The sequence below is a fragment of the Protobothrops mucrosquamatus genome, unplaced genomic scaffold, assembly GCF_001527695.2.
Source record: "Protobothrops mucrosquamatus isolate PMUCROS unplaced genomic scaffold, P.Mucros_1.0 scaffold148, whole genome shotgun sequence".
NCBI lineage: Eukaryota > Metazoa > Chordata > Lepidosauria > Squamata > Viperidae > Protobothrops > Protobothrops mucrosquamatus.
Genome location: NW_015386513.1, coordinates 319,963 through 344,242, shown reverse-complemented (window position 1 = coordinate 344,242; position 24,280 = coordinate 319,963). Strand labels below are relative to the sequence as shown.

General features: G+C 41.8%; 1 protein-coding gene across 1 annotated transcript in view; it reads left to right on the top strand.

Annotated features, from left to right (window-relative positions):
• Positions 1-21,521, top strand: part of RBBP6 (RB binding protein 6, ubiquitin ligase) — a 30,050-nt gene extending 8,529 nt beyond the window's left edge. The window contains exons 4-17 of the mRNA XM_015813251.1: positions 2,558-2,602; positions 4,898-4,986; positions 5,111-5,207; positions 5,657-5,796; positions 7,530-7,702; positions 9,810-9,913; positions 10,452-10,771; positions 13,136-13,235; positions 13,325-13,403; positions 13,490-13,547; positions 14,262-14,627; positions 14,960-15,061; positions 17,157-18,896; positions 19,572-21,521. Of these exons, the coding sequence (XP_015668737.1) occupies positions 2,558-2,602; positions 4,898-4,986; positions 5,111-5,207; positions 5,657-5,796; positions 7,530-7,702; positions 9,810-9,913; positions 10,452-10,771; positions 13,136-13,235; positions 13,325-13,403; positions 13,490-13,547; positions 14,262-14,627; positions 14,960-15,061; positions 17,157-18,896; positions 19,572-21,120 (4,962 nt within the window). The 3' untranslated portion in view covers positions 21,121-21,521. The remainder of the gene's footprint in view (positions 1-2,557; positions 2,603-4,897; positions 4,987-5,110; positions 5,208-5,656; positions 5,797-7,529; positions 7,703-9,809; positions 9,914-10,451; positions 10,772-13,135; positions 13,236-13,324; positions 13,404-13,489; positions 13,548-14,261; positions 14,628-14,959; positions 15,062-17,156; positions 18,897-19,571) is intronic.
• Positions 21,522-24,280: the final 2,759 nt, after the last annotated feature.

Here is a 24,280-nt window from a genome sequence, read left to right as displayed (position 1 = left end):
ATGAGAGTCTTAGCCATTTTGAAGAAACATTTTGAGTTATTTAGTTGTGTATGTGGTCTTGACCAGAGTTTGACTACTAGTGTGCTTTGATTTTTCCTTGTTTTCTTTCCTCAATCTATTCCCTTTATTTAACCATTTGCACAATGGTCACTGAATCTTGAGAGATTTTTAGATATCATAGATATCATAGATACCATACATACAACCTTTTTCAGATACTACATGCTACTATATGATACTACAGATACTACAGATACTATATGACTTTACTAAAAATTGTCATTCACATAGTTGAACTAATGCTGAGAAAAATAAAAATACATGGCCATCAGACAGGTAGAAATATGTGATTGTGCCTAGGAATTTCTCATAGTATAATTGATAAGACAGACAACAAATTCTCTGATTTTAGTGTTTGCAGTATGCTCTGACATTAGCTGCAAAATTTGAATTGTTAATTTGTAAGGGCAGTGAGTCTCACATCTGTAACAAAACTCAGGCTCAAATTTGGATGAATGACATCTCAGTTGAAACTAAAATTTTGAAAGAATAAGAGCATTAAAGAAGAAGTAGCGGGCTACCAGTACTAGCAGACACAGATTCACATATTTCTGTTATTCTAATGGCCAAAATGTAATATTGATTTATTTCATAACAGATACAATTTTATCTGTAATCTGTTTCAAAGAGGAGTAGACAATAGTATTTGTTGCTGTATTCAGTCATTTGTTTCTTGTGGTGGACCAACCATTTGTTTGTGTCCAGTTTATCTATTTCATATTTCTTGCCTTATAAAAAGTGTTTTAGCATCTCACATGTTATTTCAAATTTCATTTTAAAATAAAGATTGTAAGTGCTATTTAAAAAGCAATGCTTCTTAGCAGCCTGTGTGGCTATTTGTATAGCCCAGCAAAATGCTTCAGAATGAACAGGAAACACAAAACATACATTTTTGGTGAGCACAAATATCTGCAGTTGGAATTCACCTGACAAACTTATATACTGAACATGTAGTCAACAATCACATTATTTCTTCCTGAACCATGTAGTCACCTTCTGAATTTCTTCAATATGATGAAACAATGAGGCAGAATGTATGTTCAATATTGAATAAATGAGGCCATAATTTTAATGAAAAACCAAATGGGATTGATGAGATATGTCTGAAGAAGGGGCTTGCAGCCCCTTAAATATACCTGGGTAGTTCTCTACATTCCTATGTAGAGCCAAGTATGGATGCGTGTGCTGCTACTGCTCTGTGGTTCCACTTCTAGGATTGTGCTAGATCTGAATGGTACTGTTAATTTTCATACATAAAATTGTTGTAAGTTCCCAGAGTTGCTTTTTGTGAGATGGGCAGCTATACAAATTTAATTAGTAAATAAAAGCAAAGGTTTGATTACTTTGGGTAGGCATTAATTAGAATTGAATTTTTAAAATGTAATTTCTGTGTGTGTGTGTGTGTGTGTGTGTGTGTGTGTGTGTGTGTGTGTGTGTAATAGGCCTTCCAAACTGGTTTTATTGATCCCTAAAGCCCAGCCTTGGTATACTTAACTCAGAATAGTGATCTGTGTTTTTTCTAAGTGAGGAGCTAGAATCTCATAATTACGCCTGTCTGCACACATGAGAGGTGCTTCTCCCTCAGTGGTAGTTGGCATTCGATCATGCATGCCTGTTTGTGGGTCGTAACATGATAGTCATCATGATTTATTTTAAAACGGGGTAGTTTTATTACTAGAATTATGAAATGTATCACATAAATTGCAGGTTGTCTGATTTAGTTCTATGATTGACTCTGTACGATAATTAGAGATTGCATTAGGCTTAATTCAGGACTGAAAAAAAATCTATTTTCCTGTTTTTTTAGAACTGAAAAAAAGCCCTTGTAACTCCTACTTTATATAATACCAAGTTTAGCAGTGTCCTGATAAAAAGAACATGGAATATCTGTATTTTTAAATTGTTCATTTAAATGCATATATATATTTATTTTGCACACTTAATTTCAGCATCTTCTATTCAGTACTTCTTCTCACAAAACATCTTAAGGGATCTGTCATTGTTATCAGCATCCTGATGATTTTTCTTTTAAGTACAACATTTATCATCTTCTAAAGCTTCAAATCACACATCTAAATAAAAATGTCTATAAATATTCTCTTTCCCACAACATATTTGAACATTTTTACATCCACTTCTCCCACAGCATACATTTACATAAAAACTGAAGGTTTTTAACTTAACCTATTTTAATATTTAAATGTAGCATTTTTTAAACTTTGAAAAATGTACACTTGTTTATATTGGTTGTAAAAGCCAATAATGAAGTTATTAGGAGAATTGGATATCTAGCTTATTTTTTACAGAACTGAATATTGTATATTTGACTGCCCAAGCCATAGAAACAAATGATACATTTCAACTAAAGATTTTTTTTGAAACTTCCTCTCTGTAGAATGTAGTTTCAGGCTAAATCTTAATACCACAGCTGAGGCTAAATATGTTGGCTACATTTTGACTGTGGAACTTGAATGTGTGTTTAATTTTTTATGAACAGATTGATGACTCTTCTGCATCTATTTCTCTGGCCCAGCTTACAAAGGTATATACATATATATTTGTCAAATATAACAGAATATATTGTTGCTTGCTTGGTATTTTGAATGTTTTATGCTGCGATATTTATACCTTTAATTTCTGTCATAGATGCAAAAAAACCTATTAAGTCTAAACATTGGAATTGTGTGTATTTATTAATTACTATCCTGTAAAGAGTAGTTCCCAGTATGGGAAGATAGAAGGGGAGTACCTTATCAGCCTCAACATAATGTTGCAGTTTTATTCATCTTCAAGACACAAAGAAGAAGCACTTCTGAAGCTGTTTTATCATTTCTTTGATATGTTACATTAATTTTGCATTGGAAAAATAGCACAATTTTAAAGAAGATTTTTAATACTATTTATGGACTCCTAGGATTTCTCTGTGCAACAGTCAGCAGAGAAGTATTTCCCTATCACATGGACACTTTATATGATTATTTGGGGAATCTGCACTCAAAGCCAGTGATAGAGCAATAATTTGCATCAAATAATTTCATCAGTTGTACCCTTGTAGTGTATATACAGTGGGCAATAGCTATGCAACTAATTTGTTTGAACACAGACTGTGTAAATGTATCTATAGGAATATACCAATGTGTCTGTGTGGCATACTGGCAAATGTGACTTTTTTAAACTGTTGTATCAACTTTGTTTGCAATGAAACTGCTTGCCTTTCTGCTCAGTAATGTGTAATTTTGTCTGGGAAAGCACTAGTGATAACATACCCAAATAAATGACTGCTCTTTAAAATTTTGAGTTAGAAGCAGTATTGCCTTATATTTCCTATGTCTTTTTGTGAACAAAGGCTGGAATTGTATTTTTTCAAAAATAAACTACGTTTTCTAGTTTGGAAATTTTGACATGCGTTTGCGGATATTTAATTTCTATCAAGCAAGTCTGGTTTCCATTAGTGCTGTCCTTAAATTTGTCCTTGGTTTTGTAACCTTATGTCAAGTTTATTTTTCTGAGATGTGAAAGAAATGTCCAAGAGCTGTACAATTTTAAGTTTCAGGTAGAACTTCAGAGAGTATTTCTGTCAAATGCAGAATATTTTTATATAATATAAAGCAGTTCAAAACTGTTACTTACTTTAACCTCTTTGGTGCTCATAGTTCTTACATAGAGGAAATGCATTTAACAGTTTTGTTTTATTCCTATTGTGTATTAAATGCCATATTTGAATTTTGGTCTATTCCTACTAATGTTCTGTGCTAATGGATATGTTCTGTAAACCTGTTTGGGTTCAAACAAATTAGCTAAGTATTTGTAAAATAGTTTTCTGTAAATGTGAACGATTTCATAGTTGTTAATCTGCATTGTTAAGAAACGTTATGTATTTTAATCAACTGTTTAATAAAATGTTGAAACTAGCTGTTTGCTTTTGTGGATGAATGTATTAAAAAGTGCGTATGGACGATCTGAATGTTAGGTGATTGGATATCTGAGCAATTAAAAACCAATCCCTTCAACCTTGCTTATATCAATATTTAGCATGCAATGACCCATTTTAACAAGTTTCTAGAATTATTAGCTTTACATCACAACTATGCCTTGCACCTTAAAGGGGCTATCATCCTGAAAGTTGTGTGCCCAAAGCATATTGTGTGGCATTAGATCTTACTTGGCAGAAAGTTAATTGTTTAATCTTGTTTATACTTTTCTGGATACGTTAGCTGTATTCCTTCATTTTTACTTTTATAGATACCAGAAAGGGTTTTACAAGTAATTTCCCAACTTTTTAAAAAATGGTCCAGATATGAAATGTCTGAAATGTCAGTTTTCAGGATGATAATTGCTGTTTTAATATTTCTAAGTGTAAAATAATAATTCTATGCTGCAAATGGAAACCATGAATTGTACCTTCTCATTCCAAGATAAACATCTTAAAATTCATGGCTTTTTAATCTATAAGTATTGCAGGAGGCACCTTTCAAATGGCTTAACTTCAGGCCTCTTAAATTTATCTGAGGAAACAGGTACACTTACACAAGCGTTTGTGTAAAGTACAAAGAGCCTGACGCACAAAGTATCCCGGCACAGAAAATAGCAGGTTTTGTTTTGTTTTGTTTTGTTTTGTTTTGTTTAAATTAGTTTAGGGCAACAGGCACATAAACATCATGTATATGGCATAAGGACTCCCTGGAACATCTTCAGGATAATCTGAGCTGTTTTTGAGACAACTTTAGCTAGCATTGTGCTGCTCTTTACAGGATTGGATGAGTGGTGTTTGTCTTTGACTGGATGGCCTTAAATGTGTTTTCTAATGTGTGTTGTCAAATGATTACCTATTGAACAGACCGCCAATCTGGCTGAAGCCAATGCTTCTGAAGAAGATAAAATTAAAGCAATGATGTCACAGTCTGGCCACGAATATGATCCTATCAAGTAAGTCTTCACCATGTCACCCATCAAACCGAAGCAAAAAAGTTAACTTTGGAACAATTTACATAGTTACATTTTAAAAAAACAATCTGCAAAGTTGCATACTTCTTTTCTTACCCCTTTTTAGTTACATGAAGAAACCCCTGGGACCGCCACCACCGTCATACACTTGCTTTCGTTGTGGAAAACCTGGTCATTATATAAAGATCTGCCCAACCAATGGGGTAAGATTGGCCTTGTTTGTTTGTTGGAGTAGCTTGTCTTTTGTTTCCTGATGAAAGCCTAGTCCTAGTTTTAAATTTGTTGGGGAGAGAGATTCCCTTATGCTAAGCTGGAAGTATTGTGGATGGCAGGGTGGACAGCAGAGGCAACTCATTTAGCAGCATCTGTCTTTGTATTTCAGTTTTGGGAGCAAAGGAGGGAGGCGGTAAAGAACTATAAATTAGGTGTTGCTGGTTGAGTTAAATCTCCTTGTCAGTCTCTGGATCTGCCCTCGAAAGGGCAATATAATTGTTTGTTGTCTTCCAATGAGAAGTGACTTTATTTGAATACAATTCTGTGTAGTGCTAGAAAATCGGTCCATTGATCAAAACAATTATGTGCAGATAAAGTTGGCAGGAGTTACAGGAAGTAGATTTTAAACAAATGTTTCTGTTTTTGTTTTTCTTAACAGGACAAAAACTTTGAGTCTGTTCCCAGGATTAAGAAGAGTACTGGAATTCCACGAAGTTTCATGATGGAAGTGCAGGATCCTAATACTAAGGGTGCCATGCTCACCAACACAGGGAAATACGCTATTCCTACTATTGATGCGTAAGTAATAGAGATCTTTGCAAAACATCCTCATTTAAATTGGTCTGAAAACTGCCTGAAAAACTGAAATTGGCGATCTAGATTGGTTAGATGGTTAACAATGAATTGATTGGCAATGGAATTTTTCCTTATCCTATCTTTCTAATATTTTGTTTTTGTTTATTGATTAATAATACTTAGGAACTGTACATCTGTGGTTATAGGTTATAGAATCCTGTATCAATTCACATTTCATCTTTCATCTTAGCTGAATTTCTTTTTTGAGGAACTTAGCAAATTATAGCAGTGATAGCTAAGGACTACTAAAAGATAATTAAGTAGAAACACATCTTCACGTTAGACGGTTCACAAATGTAAATTTTCCTTGCACAGAATCTCACACTCACTTTGCATGCAGGTGGGATGGGCCCTCAAAGGATCTTTGTGGCTGGAGGAGAGGAGAGGGTTTCAGCTTAGGAAAAACGCCAGAATTGAAGCCGCCTAGGAATCTTGGTCTTAAAGAAAAGGATGAACTCTCCCTCAGATCTTTGATTTGCAATTCTGTCCTTAGCTCAGGCTTTGGAGCAGTGTGCATGTTTGCTGATTACAGAAAGCAATAGATATAGTGAGTAACTGAAAATGTGTTGCCCAAAGTCTCTATTTTGGTTTACTTTATGGTTGTGATACTTGATTTATTCACTTTCATTTCTCTTATTTCAAGTGTTTAGACTTAGTGAAAGTAGAGTTTTCAGGACAGTGACAGGATCATCACAAAACAGTTAATAAATTAATCACTTATTAATGATTTATAAATGATGATCAATAATAATCATGTCAGTACCCAGAAAGCACTTTCATACTACTCTGTGTAGGAGTTAATCTCTGTTTTAAGTGCTGTTGCACCTTTTGCGTTCGTTTGCTCTGAAAGTTTGAACTTTTCAATGATAGATAAACTGCCGTCTCACTGCCATCCCGACTCTGCGAAGTTCACTAATATAACATTTTTTTATCCCAATTAAAATGCAACTTTAGAATTCATGCTTCTATTAATCAAGATCACGTGAAGTGTTAATACCACTTTACAATGCCTTGGTAAGGCCACACCTGGAATACTGCATCCAGTTTTGGTCACCGCGATGTAAAAAAGATGCTGAGACTCTAGAAAGAGTACAGAGAAGAGCAACAAAGATGATTAGGGGACTGGAGGCTAAAACATATAAGGAACGGTTGCTGGAATTGGGTATGTCTAGTTTAACGAAGAGAAGGACGAGGGGGGACATGATAGCAGTGTTCCAATATCTCAGGGGCTGCCACAAAGAAGAGGGAGCCAAGCTATTTTCCAAAGCCCCTGAAGGCAGGACAAGAAGCAACGGATGGAAACTCATCAAGGAGAGAAGCAACCTGGAACTAAGGAGAAACTTCCTGATAGTGAGAACAATTAACCAGTGGAACTACCTGCCTCCAGAAGTGGTGAATGCTTCAACACTGGAAGTTTTTAAGAAGAGACTGGACAGCCATTTGTCCGAAATGGTATAGGGTTTCCTGCCTGAGCAGGGGGTTGGACCAGATGACCTCCAAGGTCCCTTCCATCTTTACTACTACTACTACTATTATTATTATTATTTGGCCATATTGTGTACAGGAGGGAAGAAAGCTGTTAGGACGGGTCTTCCAACTTTATAACATGCTTCATGCTACATTTGCTTCCACAAAGGCAACAAAAGATTTCATGGAAGGGTTTTTGTTTTTCCCAGCGAGGCTTATGCCATCGGGAAGAAAGAGAAGCCGCCGTTCTTGCCAGAGGAACCGTCCTCTTCCTCAGAGGAAGATGACCCCATTCCAGATGAATTGTTGTGTCTGATCTGCAAGGACATAATGACGGATGCCGTAGTGATTCCTTGTTGCGGAAACAGCTACTGTGATGAATGTGAGTTTGTGAGCTGCCCAGTCATCATGGCAAGGGGGCAGAGCGGGGATTCTCAGTGTACTCAGTGTATCTCGTGTACGGACCTGTGTTTGTACAGAGCAGCGTTCTTGAACTGAGCAACAGAGAGCCTATCCATGTTACCTGGTTGCCCTGATAGCTTCATGAATGGTTTACCATACAGATTATGCACTATTGGACTTTTTAATTCTTTCCAATCCATCAGAATGTTGGAAATAACGTTATTTAAAGATGATGGGGACTGTCAGGAAGTAGGATATAGCTACAAAAACTGGATGGAAATAGAGTGAATTTGGTTTGGAGGAACAAGACAGCAGAGAAAAGATGGAGTTTAAAAATGGCTGGATCAGAATGGAGACTGCTGAGGGGGGAAAAAAAGATTATAGAAAAACCCCTGTACGAGAAATGATTAGACCCGTGGTGGCGAACCTATGGCACGCGTGCCACAGGTGGCACACACAGCCCTCTCTGTGGGCACGTGTGCCGTCGCCCCAGTCCTAGGCCTTCAGCTGGGTTTTATAAAATCTTTTCGCTTTAGGCCTCCGCCGCCGTGTGAAAAAAAAAAGGTTCAATCAATCAGTCAATTTCAACTTCTCGCGGGGAAAAAAAAGATCTCGCAAAGTTGGAATTGATTGATTGAACTTTTTAGTCCCACCCAGTCTGCCGCTACCACGCCAGCCCAATAGGCCATGCCCACCTAATTAGCCACACCCAGCCAATGGGCCACGCCCACCCGGCACCCGATGATACATAAGTGGGTTTTGGGTTGCAGTTTGGGCACTTGGTCTCTAAAAGGTTCGCCATCACTGGATTAGACCATTGTTCAGAATATTGCTGAATATTCCATTCTATTTATTTTGTATTAACAAAATACAAAACCCCAAAATAATACACATGTTCCATTCTAAGCCCCCCCCCCATCTGTGTCTTCCTTGTGCGCATTCATATGCAAGACAGGGAGATGCAATAGAAGGGGAGGGAAATTCCTTGCCAATATCACACTGGTAAATTGATATGACTCTTATGAAAAAATATTCTAACTTGGGCTGCCTGGAAGTCTGTTCAGAAGCTTCCGTCGGTATAGAATACAGCAGCCCATGTGTTGGCGTATAAAATCTGATTGATCAGAGTTACATCTCTTCTTCTTCAGCCTCCACACTGGCTTCCTATTTATTTATTTATTTATTTATTTTATTCAATTTTTATCCCGCCCTTCTCCTTACCGGACTCAGGGCGGCTGACAGCCTTATAAAACAGATACTACAATAAATACCTAATTTAAAACCAAATTAAAAAGAAATATTTACTATGGCCTATATAAATTAAAATTTCTCTTAAAACCCCACTAAAAATTCCCTAGGCCAATCCCGCTTGTTGGAAGAGCCATGTCTTTAGGGCGCGGCGGAAGGAGGGGAGATCCGGGATCACCCGGATCTCGGGGGGTAGTTCGTTCCAGAGGGTGGGGGCTCCCACCGAGAAGGCCCTCCCCCTGGAGGTCGCCAGCCGGCACTGTCTGGATGACGGCACCCTGAGGAGACCCACTCTGTTTCCAGGAACAATTCAGAGTGCTGGTTTACAAAAACCGTTTGGCTCCATATAGAAATGGCATCATAAGTTGTGAATGCATGCTGTATACGTATGTGCAGGGGTCTGCCAAACCATCCCCAGTCGATGGTCATCACCCAAGAAATTCCCCTCCAATAGTCATCCTGAATTTCAACCCCTCAGTCTGAGTGAAAAATAGACCTGCCCTCTTTTACAAGTAACAGGCTTTCAGATATCACATTTTCTCTTGCTCAGTTCCTTCAGCTGAGATGTTGGTTCCAGATTCTTTATTATCCTGATAGATTTTCTCCAAATCTGTTCTAAATTTTCCATAGCTCTCTTAAACTGTGATGCCCAGAATATATGACTGTAGGTTTTCAAGTTCTCACTGTGATGCAGCACTTTAAATTTAGCACCCTTTAGACATTGGTGATTGTTAAAAGTTCTGTGTAACTGTATTACATTGATCCATCTATGCATAAAGTAGCATGCTCTGCTTATAATATTCTTTGCATTTACAATGGAATTTTCAAATCATTTACAGGTATCCGAACATCCTTGCTAGAATCAGAGGAACATACCTGTCCAACTTGTCATCAAACAGATGTTTCTCCTGATAATTTAATTGCCAACAAATTTTTACGCCAGGTAACTACTTATTTTACTCTCTCCGAAGGTACCTGCCCTGCTGTTTTAATTGCTTTACATTATTCTGAGTGAGAGAGATTCTGTTGAACATTTGGAGGGAAAATGATCAGATTAATCTGGTTGATTAGTCTGTGATTTGACAGAATTATCCAGGTGTTTCTCTTCCTCCTGTAACAAGACCAAATGAATGTTAAGCTTCTGTACAAAGGTGGGAAACCTATTCTGCTGGTTATCTACTAGGGTAGATAGGTGAATATGTAGTCTATTTGGATCATACATTATTCCTGATTAGTGTTAATCTTGGTAGACAGTCTTTTGCTTAGCCTGTTGTGCAAATTCAGTCTGGTTGGACAGTTTAACGTATTGTGTGAACCCAGAAAACTCATTTAATAAATAACCAAAAGACATAGGTAATGCAGATGCAGTCCTTGTCTCTGAAACCCAGCCTGTATATAGTGCAGCAAATGACCCTGGTGAAAGATAAGTCATGATGTTGTTTCAAACAGTTTTGATTCCTTGTTTGTTTTTCTTTCTTTAGGCTGTAAATAACTTCAAAAATGAAACAGGCTACACTAAAAGGCTTCGCAAGCAGGCTCCCCCACCAAGACCAGCAGTTCAGCGGAATATGCCTTCTGTGCCCAGGCCAACAGGCTCCAGGCAACAGGATCCCCTTATCCTCCCAGTCACTTCTGCTCAGGTTCATGCCACTGCATCTCCCCCCTTATCTCTGACTCATGGCCAAACTCCCCCTGCAACAAGCATGTTGGCCGTGAACCAGTCTGCCTCCACCTCAATCAGTGATGTGCCTACAGCAATTTCTCTGGCAATGCGTGCTGATAAGCCTGAAGGACCTTTCCGGTAAGTCAGTTTCTGTGTTTATCTCCAGCATGTCTGATACCATACATCCTCCTGCATCCTTCAAGGCCTTTCTTTTGTGGTCTTTCATCCAGTGTGAGAATCTTAACTGATCTCATAATCTCCGCAAAGCACACACACTATTTTAACATTTCTGCCACTGGAAATGAGATTTCAGATTGGGTAGGATTATTAAATCCTTGATCAAGAAGTAGCCTGACTTCATCTTTTAACCTGTTTCCATTCAATCTTCTGTGCATAATATTGCACAAATGCTTCCATCATTGATTGTATTTTTGAAGTGCAAAGGATGTTGGAGGAAACTAAATTATGCAACCTTCAGGAATTGATTCAGTTCCTATATTTGGATCCTTTCAAGATTTGGTAAAAGACTTAATATGAATTCAAGCTGTGCTTAATTTTTGAATCAGTGTTGTATGTAAGTAAAATACTTTTATCAGACTTTGGCTACATTCAAGAAGACCCTTAAAATCTGGGGTAAACCAGTTGCCGTTAAATTGATGGTCATTGAAACTGATTTGATCTCCTCCAAATACATTTTGACTATCAATCCAGAATTCTAAGCCAGCAAGCTGACTAGAATTTTAAAAATTGCAATCCACACACATCTCTAAGTGAAAGGTTGAAAAATACTGAGTCATAAGAACTAGTTGAACGGTTTTGGTTTTTAGAGTCCTCTATATATTTTGTCAGTTGCATAGATTAAACCATATTTATAAATTTTCTATGTTATTTCAGAACAATTAAGACAGGGAATTAAAATTAAGAAGGCCATGTTGGAGATGGGGAAAAATTACACTTGACATTGGGGAGAATTTGTCTAATAAAAATGAATGTGTTTCCTAAAATGATGTTTTTGTTTCAAACAATACCTATTTTGATAACTAATGCACCATTTAAATAATGGCAGAAAGATATATCTAGGTTTGTATTGTACGGCAAAGCCAAGGATTAAATATAAAATCCTCCGAAGATATAAAGGGATGAGGTTGCTTGGGACTGCCTGATTGGAAATTGTATTTTGCAACCTGTTCCTTGGTTTGGAGGAAAGAGTGGGCGCCCTGAGACATAATAGAATTTTAAAATTAGAAGGACCAGGCCTGAAGTTTGGATGTAATGGTTTTCTATGGCATGATAATATTAAGGATAATACAGATTTTAAAAATTATATTAGAAGTGCCATGTTGAGAATTTGAAATAGATATAAACCCAAATTGTGCCTGAAAATGCTTTTATTGATCTCATTACAAGAAACATTTTATAGAAGAAGAAGAAAAGAGGCAAAGAGAGGTTGTTAATATAATTTTAGAAACTTACAAATGGACTAAGGGTCCAAATAAATTTTAAATGCGATTTGGGTCTTGATTATAAGGAATCCTCCCTCTAGAAAAATCTTTTGGTTTGAATTCTATAAAATTTGTGAGATTTTGAAATATTGGATACCAGAGGGAATTAAAGATTATAATTAAAGGAAAAGAACATTCAAACTCAACTTACAATTACAGATGACGTAAAATATTGTAACATTGGACACACTGAAAGATATTTTTTGAACAATGAACTCAGAAGTTAATTTTAAGAGTGTGCCTCTGTAGGTAGACTTTGTTTAAAGGTATTATAGAAGAGGAACAAGCTTTATATTACTAGATCAAGATTGATTTAAAAATGGCTTTAAAATGATCAAGAATGACATGAAAAAAGATTTTATAAACTGACTTGATCAGTGGCTAGGTTTTTCAAGTTATACTATCCAATCACATTTTAATCAATATGTTGTGTTAGCCAACTCTTGTGGTTGTTCATTGGTTCATGTATGTAGAAAATTGGACTGAGTAAATGATAGTTGAACTTATCTTGTGACACGTCTAATATGGCTGCTTTCTGCTCTTCCTCATGGGTGGAAAGTAACTCACTATTTCAAGACAGGATGAGGTTTAGTTCTCTGTGATATTATAAGACTTGTCCATGAGCTACTAAATTAAAAGCTACTAGAAAATGACAAGTTAATGATAGCACAGAGCACCTCGAGTAGGACTTTACTATCTGTTTATCTTCAAACCTTTTCCTTGTATAAAAAACATTTCAATCTCTTAATGATGATATTTACTTTATCTGTCACTTTTCCTGCTGTTTTTCACTTTTATGCATATACCTTAAAATATATAGTTATTATAGCTTCACCTCTATTGTCAGATGCCTTCCTAGTAATTTATTTAGGTGCTCATTAAATATATTTCCCATTTTTCCTCTAAGTGCTTGTAATAATGAAGATAATGTTCTTGCTTCCCAGTTTTATCACCAAATACCCTGTAGTTCCTAACCTGGAAATCATTTGTTTCTTTCCAGGGAGGGTGATGGTCTTGGATCAGCTGCTGCTCTTGTGTCAGCCTCCGATCACCCAAAGCTACATTCCTCTTTATTAATTAACACTGTGCTGGAAGAGAAGGTAAGCTTTATTTCAGAACAGAACTGGCTGGTGTATTTTTCAGCAGCAGCAGGAGCAGCAATCAATCCTCTTCTGTTTCCTTCCCAAAGGGCTATCAGGTTCCTGTGCTTGGACAGCCAGCCTTGGCTGGGCAGCTGAGTTCTCACGGGCATTCAATACCCACCATGGGTAAGTTTGCACGGTTTTGTTTATTCTTGTCAAATGCAAGTGGAGTATCTGCCACCCATATTGAAAGCAACTTCTTCTCCACGTAGGTCAGCCAATGAGAACAAATCCTGTCCGCTCTGCAGCTAGTAGGTCAGGCTGGGAGCCGTAAGTATCCTTTCAGAATATATATATCTGTGTGTGTGCGTGTGCGTGCGTGCATTTGTGTGTGTATATTGTATTCTTAGGCAGCAAGTGTAGAACATAATCATATTAAATAGTTGTTTGTATATGCATAGGAAGCATCAGTTGCTACTAAAAGGGCTCCAATGTTATGGTAATGAACAACACTTTAAATCTGTCTCTGGACTAAAATGAGTAAGGAAATGTAACACATTTATTCATAGTGTACAGCTGAATGTAAAACTACAAAAGTATCTCAATCATATAAATATTTAGCTAAATGCTAAAAAATAGCATTTATTGGAGGTAAAATGCTATTTTATTAGCTATAAGCAAAACTCAAACCTCTTAACTGTTAATTCTAGTTTAGTTAGCCTTTAAAAACTCACGAGATGGTTCTGGAAAGGGAGTTGAGGTGCAGAGGGCAGTAACTGCATAACCCTGGCTGTGGGAAATGGGTAAGAAGCAGAACATAGTCAATGTTTATGAGTATAAAAGAGAAGCACATTCTGCTTGCACATTGTGGGGAGGGCTCTTTGTCTAAGTCTAGAGAGCTGCAGAGAGAGGACGTGGTTGACCTGTAAGACAGCGTAGGCCGTGACTGCAGAAGCATGCTCTCTCCGTTTCACGTTCCTCCTCTCTTGCGAACAAAAGACAAAGTGTGACACTCAGTGACAACATGTTTTTGGGTTTCTTTAGAAGTTCAAACCGAGGACGCCCGCATAGTGACCGTACACAAAGGACTCAGGCCCCAACACTGCCAGCCTCAACACCAGTCTTTGTGCCCGTGCCTCCACCTCCCCTGTATCCTCCTCCTCCCCACGCACTTCCTCTTCCACCGGGGGTACCTCCACCACAGTTTCCTCCTCAGTTTCCACCTGGTCAGCCTCCATCAGCTGGGTACACTGTCCCCCCTCCGGGATACCCCCCAGCTCCAGCAAACATATCAACACCATGGGTACCAACACCAGTACCAACGGCTCACTCAAATACCATCCCAACGACCCAAGCACCTCCTTTATCTAGGGAGGAGTTTTACAGAGAGCAACGGAGACTTAAAGAGGAGTAAGTATTTGGCACTGGATGAAGTTCCGTTATATTTCATTCTTCTGTTTCAGTAGACGGTTTGGCTGCAGCTGTGCTCAAAATGCGTGTGCTGCGAGCAAACATGACATATAACGTGAGATTTCAGATGTTGGTTTTTCACTACCAGCCTTCAGATCTAAAACCCAGAAACTTGTAATTCTAATAAAATACTATGAAACGTCTTTCAAAAAAACTATGATTCGCATTTTAGTAATATGTGGCATGCAGTCCTTGTTTGAGTTAGTACTCGTAGTGCCTGCTTTATCAGTACAGAATTGCATTGCAGCACAATGTTTTTCTTATTTTAACAGGGAAAAGAAAAAGTCAAAGCTTGATGAGTTTACAAATGATTTTGCTAAAGAACTGATGGAATATAAAAAAATTCAGAAGGAACGCAGGCGTTCTTATTCCCGGTAATTTTTTAAACGTGTCTATCAAAATTTGTTTATTTAGTGCAGCTGCTTTTATGCCACTTAACTTAAAAATAAAACAACACCTAAGTAGTTTATGGAAATAGTTTATAATAAATCATATAATATGTATAATAATAAATCAACATCCTGATAAAAAAAATCACAATTATATCCTCCTCATCCCATCTCAGTCCCCAAATGTTACATTTTTTTTTTACAACGGTCACACGGTGGGCAGAGAAGTTATTCTTGGCAAGAGCCAATTCCAGGGAATCCGTCTGCTGCTGCCGCTGCTTCCAGGTCCCCTCCCCTCGCTTGCCACGGGAGGGCAGGGGCACGGGAGCACCTGCTTGGCATCCAGAAGAAGGGCAGGTAGCCCTTTTCAGCTGGTCTCATGACTAGGAGCTATGGAGGGTTAGCCTCTGGTGGAGCAGAATATTTTTACTTAAGGGGACAGGGTCAGAAGTAGCCGAAAGAAAGGATCACTGAGACCTGTAAAGACTTAAGGCAACCATTTTGGATCTTGTAGCCCTATTCCCTCGTGAAGCGTAATGGATGCTTTCAGGCTTGGCAGGACTTAAGACATCCATGGCATGCCTCAAATGTCCTGCTAAAAGCAAATGCCAAAATGGTCTGAGCATTTCTGCCCTGCCCACTTGGAGGTGTTCAGGAGGCTACAGTGCCCATCCCTGAGCTTGGGCAACTCTAGCGCTTGCTTTTTCAGGGTCACATGTAGACCAGGCACTCAGACGATCCTTTACATCATTTTTACCACCCATCTCACCATTGCAACACAATATCAACAGCTTTCTGGCTCAGGCTGGGGAAATGGGCTCCACACTCCACTGGAGAGACCAAGAAGTGGCTGTCTTCCTATTTCTGCAACGAGCAGGATGCTTAGGCCGGTCCTCTGCTGGTAATAAGGAGCAGTTGGTGATGGTGTTGAGAGCAAGCATCTCCATTTGCCTGCCACCCTGTCTTCCTAGCCCTTCCAGCTGATAGCTGGGCAGGCAAGGCAGTACCACCCTGGCCTTCGTGTGCTCCACAGTCATTTCTCAGGGAATAGCTGCCTTGGAAAAGGAGGAGGAAGCAAGCAAAAGAGGTTGTGTGCCCTTCTTGTCTCCAAAACAAGGGTGCACTCCTGATGGGCCACTGCTTGCTGCCGCCTGTGGCTGGGGCTAAAACACGGCTGCTGCGTTCTCTGCCAGCAACCTGGACTCTCCTCACCATTGCCCAGGAGTTGCATCTAGCCCAGCCCCACCTGTCCCCTTCCTAGACATGGGCCGTCTCCCCTGCTAGGAATTCCCAAGGGCTGCTCCTGCACTCTCTCCCAACACAGCCCTTGGAGGTAGCTGAGGCTTAACTCCCTAATCCCCTTGATTCTGTATTAATTATAGCAGGAAGACACCAATTGGTAATGGCTTATTTTCTGTGGGACAGAAACTGTATTTGCAATCAAATTCTAGCCTGCTTTCTATTAAAAGTAATCTGAGAAATTATAACCCATGCCAAATTTAAAACAATGTATTACTTTCCTTTAAAGCAAACTAGCAGTATCATTTCTTAAGAAGTCCCGCTCAGTTGAGCGGTGTTCACCCAAACTGCCTTGGGTCCTCCCTCTCAGACATTTTTGGCCATTCCTCTGGCCGGCCTGCCCTGTTCTCAGGAACTGAAGCAACAGTTGTCTGTCCTCCAAATGTGCAGTGAGGCGGCAACACAGCTCTAAAGTTCATAACGGTTCTGCACAGATTAGGAATCCAGTTTGTACAAATGTACAGATGTCCTCTCAAACAATTTTGGACACTTTGCAAGATTGCCAGACAAAACTTTCATTAATTACCTAGCTGATATCCAGCCACAATCTAGGGAACTGCTGGAGTAGACATTTGGTGAACTCTTTCTGAAAAATTCAGAATCCTTTCTAAAAGCTGGAAAAGTCCTATGGGTCAAAGTATTATAAACCTGTTTCTGAATTGTATATAGCGACTGTCAGAGTATTTTTAAAAAATACTGCAGTATTCTCTCGTCTTTGCGATGCAAGGTAATTTTTACAGAGAGCCAGAAGCTACAATTAAACATTTCATTTGTGTTCCAGGTCCAAATCGCCATATAGTGCATCTTCCTACTCCAGAAGTTCTTACACCTACTCTAAGTCAAGATCTGGCTCATCCCGCTCTCGCTCGTACTCTCGGTCCTTCAGCCGCTCCCATTCTCGCTCCTACTCGAGGTCGCCCCCGTACAGCCGGAGGGGCAGAGGCAAGAGCCGTAATTACCGCTCCAGGTCAAGATCACATGGATATCATCGATCAAGGTCTAGGTCACCCCCCTACAGAAGGTATCATTCTCGGTCCAGATCGCCAGCGTACAGAGGCCAGTCCCCAAATAAGCGGCCCGTTCCTCAGGGAGAAGGAGAACGGGAGTATTTTGGTCGCTACCGAGAAATCCCAGTTTATGACATGAAAGCATATTATGGGAGATCTGTTGACATGAGAGACCCCTTTGAGAAGGAGCGATACCGTGATTGGGGGGAGACCTACAGAGAATGGTATGAAAAATATTTTAAGGGCTTCCCAGCTGGAGCCCAGCCCAGACCTTTGCTTAACAGAGAGAACTTCTCTCCAGAACGATTTGGCCCTCCTGGACCAAGGAGGGAGAATTCCCCCTACATTCGGGGTCGCAGAGATGATTATCCTGGAGGGCTCGGACATCGTAACCGAAATCTAGGGGGTGGCTACGCTGAAAAGCTGCCAGGAAGAGAGGGCCACAACATGAAAGACATGACAAAACTGAAGGACAAAGAAGCCGACAATCCTCCAGGTGATGCAAAAGGGAACAGGCACAAGAAACACCGGAAACGACGGCGGGGAGAAGAAGGGGACGGTTTCCCTAGCGCTGACTTGTTGGAAGGCTCACGGAAGCCTGCTGCTGGCGAAGAGGGCAGACCGGACTCCCTCTTTGTTCCCCCAAGCAGGGATGATGCTACTCCTGTCCGGGACGAGCCGATGGAAGCGGACTCAGTTGCCTTTAAGCCCATCTCTGACAAGGAGAGGAAAGAGAAGCTGAAGGGAAGGGTGGAAAAGACAAAGCAGAAAACCTCCGAGGGGGCTACCACCACCAAGAAGGAGGTACAAGTCAAACCAGCTAAAGCGGCACCTCAGGAGAAGGCGGAGGCTGACCGTGAAAGATCCCCACGGACTGAACCTCCGGCCAAAAAGGTGAAGGAAGAATTGCCAAAGGCTGATGGCCCCAAACCTTCCTCCCAGAAGGAGGAGAAGCCTCCAAGCGCTCCCCGTAAAGTCCACCCCCGAGGCGGAAAAGAGCACCCAGAGGCCAAGTCCACCAAGGAGGAGAAGGCCAAGAAGGAGCACCCCAAGGAAACCAAGCAGGAGAAGCCGTCCAGCAAGGAGGAAAAATCCAAGAAGCCCGTTGACAAAACCAAATCAGCAGATGCCAAACCTGAAAAGAGGAAGAGAAAAACGGAGGACAAAGTTGACAAGGAGCCTGAAACCACCTTGCTAAAGGCTTCCAAGCAAGAAGTCGCAGAACCTAAACCGTTGCCAAAGGGGAAGAATGACCCGGAAGCAGAGAAAACAGAGAGGACCCCTGAGAAAGACAAAACTGTTTTACCAACTGTTCCTGCAAAGAAGATCAAGCTGAACCGAGAAACTGGCAAAAAGATTGCCGGTGCTGAGAGCGTCCCTCCGGTGAAGGAAGCCTCAGCCGAGAAGCCTGAGCCGGTGGTGAGCAAAGCGAAGCAAGAGAAAGGCAAAGGGAAAATGAGGAGAAAAGTGGCGGCAGCCGATGGATCAGGTTCCACGCTGGTCGATTACACCAGGTACGGTGATTTACGAGGAAGGCGGTTGCAGTTCCTGCCCTGACTTGTTAGACCCATCCCCAGCCCCTCCGTGAAGCTCCCTCAAACCCTTTTGCTAATAGTTCTGAATTGTTCTGATGGGGCTGGATCCCTTCCCTGGTAAATCCTCTTAATTCTGATACCAATTAGCTGTCCTTTCCTCCCAACCCCATATAGTCCAGAGAGGACAACAGCCTTTTTTTTTTCACTACTCTCGGGGGCCTTATTTTTATTTATTTTTTTGTCTGGAGGTATCTTTCCCTTGTATTCCTGACAAAAAACAATAAGAGTAAGAATTGTATTGGATGACCGGACTTGCCCTGGAGGCAAGGAATGGTTGCCTGGAATTTTGACAGTTTTTTTTTTCACAACTGTTAAGATGCAGATTTTTAAGGTTAGTTTAGCAAGTCACATTCTGCTTCTCTAGAGTTAGAACAGTTGAAGATGAAATCAGGCCACTGTATAGAATAAGCTTTTTCTATAAAACAAATTAAAGCATCTGTGGTAATTACCAGGACATTTCCTTAGGTCAGGCCATTAGACAAATGCCCTTTTGGCGAGACAGCGAAACTCATATTGCCACTGCAAAATTAGGAATTGAAATTGCACACTTTGATATCCCTCATAATAAATCTTTCTTGGTTCTTGCATCCTCAGTACAAGCTCTGCTGGAGGCAGCCCAGTAAAAAAGCTGGAAGACAAGCTAGACACCAAGCGCACCGTCATCAAGACCATGGAAGAATACAACAACGACATTACTGCCCCTGCTGAAGATGTTATCATCATGATCCAGGTTCCCCAGTCCAAGTGGGATAAGGATGATTTTGACTCTGAGGAGGAAGAAGAACAAGAGAATGTTAAGTCTGCACAAGTCTCTTCTGCCATTGGGAAGCCTGCCAGCGTCATAAAGAGCGTCAACGCGAAGCTGCCCAATCCTGTCAAACACAACGAGAAGGATCCCGAACCCATGGAGAGAAATCCGAGAGCCACAAAAGACCCTGTCCGTGAAACTTCACAGCCTGACCCCAAAACTTCCAAAACAGCAGCATCAAATGAGAAGGGGAAGGTCAAAGACAGGGACCAGGCCGGATCTGATCGAGACCCTTCTGAGAAAAGAAAGAGTGGAGCTCAGCCAGAGAAGGAGCGTTCCGAACGCGGGACAGAGCAAGGAAATGTCAAGAGTGGGTCTTCTCACTCCTCCAGGGACAGCAGATCTTCAGACAAACATGATTCTGCCCATGGATCCAGCACAAAGGACTTTACTCCTAGCCGAGAGAAGAAGTCAGATGGGGACAGCAGCAGAGACCATTCCAGCTCCAAGCGAAGAGAGGAACGGGGTGGGGTTGCCCGAAAGAAAGCATCGCCTTCCCGTAGCCGGGAGCCAGCCCCCTCCGCATCCAAGAGCAAGACCAGGGAGGAGCGAGGGGAGCAGCCCAAGAAGGAAAACTGGGACACCAAGCGGAGCAGTTACAGCCCATCCAGGGACCGAAGGCAGAACGAACCAAAGAACACCTACGACTCCAGGCGTCCAGCAGAACAGCCCAAGGCCCAAGAGAAGGGCTCGGGCAAGGAGAGAGAGAAGCAGCGACCCTCCTCGGAGGCCTGGACCAATAAAGAGAGGGGGACATCCGGAAGCAAGTCTGCATTCAGACGGGGCTCCCCAGAGGCCAAGGAACAAGGGGCTCCCCAGAACGACAAGAATGCTGCCAAGCCAAAGCCTCAGCCGAGCCACACATCCCGGCTCTCTTCGGACCCAACACGGGAAACCGATGAGGCGGCTTTTGTCCCAGACTACAACGAAAGCGACAGTGACAGCAACGGTTCAGCAAAACAGGATGGCTCCCCGGGGAAAAAACCCCGAGATGGGAAGGAGAAGCCAAAAGAGGCTGCAGCCCCCCCCGCCCAAGCCCCCCAACCCAGCCGGAGCCAGAGCCCCAGCAGCCCCAGCGCCAGCCCCTCGGAGAGCCAAGGCCGGAGCCGCAGCAGCAGTGCCAGCTCTGCAGACAGTCAGGACAGCAAAAAGAAGAGGAAGAAGAAGGACAAGAAGAAGCACAAGAAACACAAGAAACACAAGAAGCACAAGAAACACCCTGGCACCGAGTCAGAAGCCGAGAAGAGCCAAAAACACAAACACAAGAAGAAGAAGTCGAAGAAGAGCAAAGAGAAGGAGAAGGAGAACCCCAAAGCCAAACCTGTCCCAGTCTAGGGGGCAGGACGGACTCAGCCAGCGGGATGGCATTTTGTCCTCATGTAAAGTTACAAGAGCCTTGTAAATAGTGCTACAACAGGCCCCGTGCTGCACTTACCGAATTGCTGCTTGATTTGATTTTTACATCAGAGCTTTATAAAGTGAACATTTTGTACAGATTTGTGAGTTGTGACCATGTAATATGGGAAGAGGAGGGTGGGCAAGTTTTCTTTTTATTTGGGGGGCATTTTATTTTTATCCACCGTTACCTTAGTTTGGGTGGAGTTGACTGTACTGTGAAAAATTTCACACTTTTTTTAATTGCCTGTCAGGATAAGTAAAAGGGCTGGTATCTGTTTAAAATATCAGTTGGAGGGATTCATTACAGCCCTGTTCTGTTACTTTTGGATGATAAATAAAAAAAAGTTCATTGAATCTTAATGTAGTGGTTTTATAGCTCCACTGGTAATAAACGAAACAGATAAAAATGTGGCATAAACTCTACAGAGTGAGAGATGAACAAACTTTACTGTAGCGGCCTTCTTTAGCTCCATTCCTCAACCCAGGGAAGCAAGAAGGAAAGCAGCAGCAACGTGCATCTGCGTCACCATCCACCACAAGAGGGTGGTTTTCTCCCAGAATCCCATGAAGCATTAGTGCCACATATTCCATGTTCAACAGGAAGGTGCTCTTATGTACAGAAGGGGCTGATAAAAGGTTTGGTGGACTTCCAGGGCATCAGTAAGGTGAACATTACCTGTCCAAGTACACTTGATGGGCTGAAACTATTGCTTTAGCACCCTAGGGAATGGTCAGTCCATCTCTGTTGAACTTCAGATGGGTGTCTGTGAGGACAAACATCTGGGCGGATAAGGCCCATTGTGTTGTTTAGACTGCTCCACAGTGGGATTGGAACAAAAGCTACATCTTTCCTGCCTCTCCTCTCTCTCTCTCTCTCTCTCTCTCTCTCTCTCTCTCTCTCTCTCTCTCTCTCTCCCCCCCCCCCCCAAAGTGTTGTTGAAGAAGCCCAGAAGCTCAGCTTTGGTCCTGTATTTTTCCTGCATGTGGTTTTAGGAGTGGCTGAAGTGCTCTGTGGGGTAGTAGATCTATTCTGTTCTATGTCAGAACTCAGCTCCATTCCTGTTCACGTTTCCTTGCCAGCAGATATGGGCCACAAGGAGAGGAGTGGACATATTCTTGGGTTGCAGGGCATGAAATCCCCAGATTGCAATAATTGATTGTACAAAGTCAGATACCTCCCTGCTGTAGATAACCTCAGAGGAGCACAAACTGTTGCAACAGGTTTTGCGCTCTTTCCATCTCTCCTAGATCTAGCAAGAGACTGTTTTCACTTTGAAGAATCTACTGGACAAATACTAGAGGTTAAAACTGAGATGACATTACTTCACCCTATTCCTGTCCAGAGACAAACTGCAGAGTAAGGCACGTACATACCAAATATACTAAATAATATGCTAAAATAATTTTCCTGAAGTGTTGGGTTGTCTCACCAAAGTAGGTTGACCATAAATTGTGATACTATTCATTACAATTTCCATGGGTCTTCCTGCATCCTGGCGTGACATGTACATATAAAACAGCCACATCAAAATGAACGCATGGGGATGTCACTAAATGGTCTGGCTGCTGTGCTTGAGGCTGGTTCTGGAGAGAGGTAGAGCAGCAGCCTTCCAGCCACTCAGTAGCTTTCCAGGTAATACCAAAGGGTCAAGCACAAACAGTATTTTGTAGAGACTTTGTTAACCAAATTTGTTGAACGACTCTTGCAGAAATCTCAGCTGCTGCGTTTTCACTTTCAGAAAACATTGTATCTTCCAGACTGCTAGTGTGGTACATTCTCAGCCTGCTAACCCAGCTTTTGTGTGAGTTGGCAAAGAGGCTAAATGAATGTCCGGGTGTCCAGAATGGGCTGTTGGGTCTGAACTTACCATCCCATAAAATATCTGCAGTGGGCATCTGTGGCTGAGGATACCAGAATCGGGCACAGAGGGCACTATAGAAGGAAGAGGTGCATGGAAAAGGGAGGGGAATACACGAACATTAGACACCGACTTCTAGGAGGATCAAATATCGATTGTTTTATGTAAGGGAGCCAAGGTGGTTTGTCTCCTTGGAGTACAGGCTGAATAACATTTCATCACAAGCTGCTCTGAAACAGGCCTAAAGATACATCACCAAGAAGAGGTCCCAATGCCACCTGTCGCCAGACTGCAGCCTGCCTCGTTGGCCAAGTGCTTTGAGTTTCCTTCCCCTTGGAAAGGAGTCGGGACTCCTTTCAATGTTCTCTGGGGCGTCTTCATTTTTTAAATGAAAGAATCTCTTAGAACTAACCAGCTTTGGGGACTCGAGGACTGCAGCTATTTCAGTGGAAATCGAAAGCTTTGACACACTTTGATGCAGCCATAGAGGACAATAGAAACAAAGGAGGATGCTGAGCAGCGACTCCACTCCTCTTGGCAGGATCTTGACCAGAGCCCCTCCTGAGTGGAGTCCTTTCCATTGTCCAGGACTTCACTGCTGCTAAGTGGGCATCCAGCTGGCATGCCTAGAATGTGGATTGGCACCGGACAAACTTCACAGAAGCAAAGTGCTAGGAAGGCCACTTTGGTGGCCAAGAGCCCAGCTATTGCTGCCATGGGAATGCTTGCCTGGTTAGCATTACCAACTATGCCCACAATTCCTTTGGTTTTTGTTTAACTGAAATTGCATTTTCTCAGCCCTTTTCTAGAAAGGAAAAGCCAGGAAAACGAGGAGTATTGAATTCCTGCCTGGCACTTTTCAGACCATCCCACTTGAGAGCCCGGGGTGCCCTAGCCCCAATGGGCAAAACAGAACACAGTGGGCCCTTCCCCCAGGGGCGGGTGTGAGTGCAGATGGGGAGCTTGTCCCAAGAGCCCAGAGCGCCTGCCTTCTAGATTGGCTTGCCTCTCTAGGGAACACCAGGCGCTGCTCCGTGGAGGGGGCATCACTGATCCTGCCAACAGCTGACCCACCAACCTGGGTATAAGCGGCTTCTGTCTCCAGGGCAACAAGCAGACCTCTGCTGGGTGCCTCCATGGGCATTGGCTGTGGTTGCAGGTTGCCAACTGACCAGTCCAGCAAACCAGAGCTCACTCCTGTAGTTCTATTTCATGGCGGGAAATGGCTGGCAGACCTT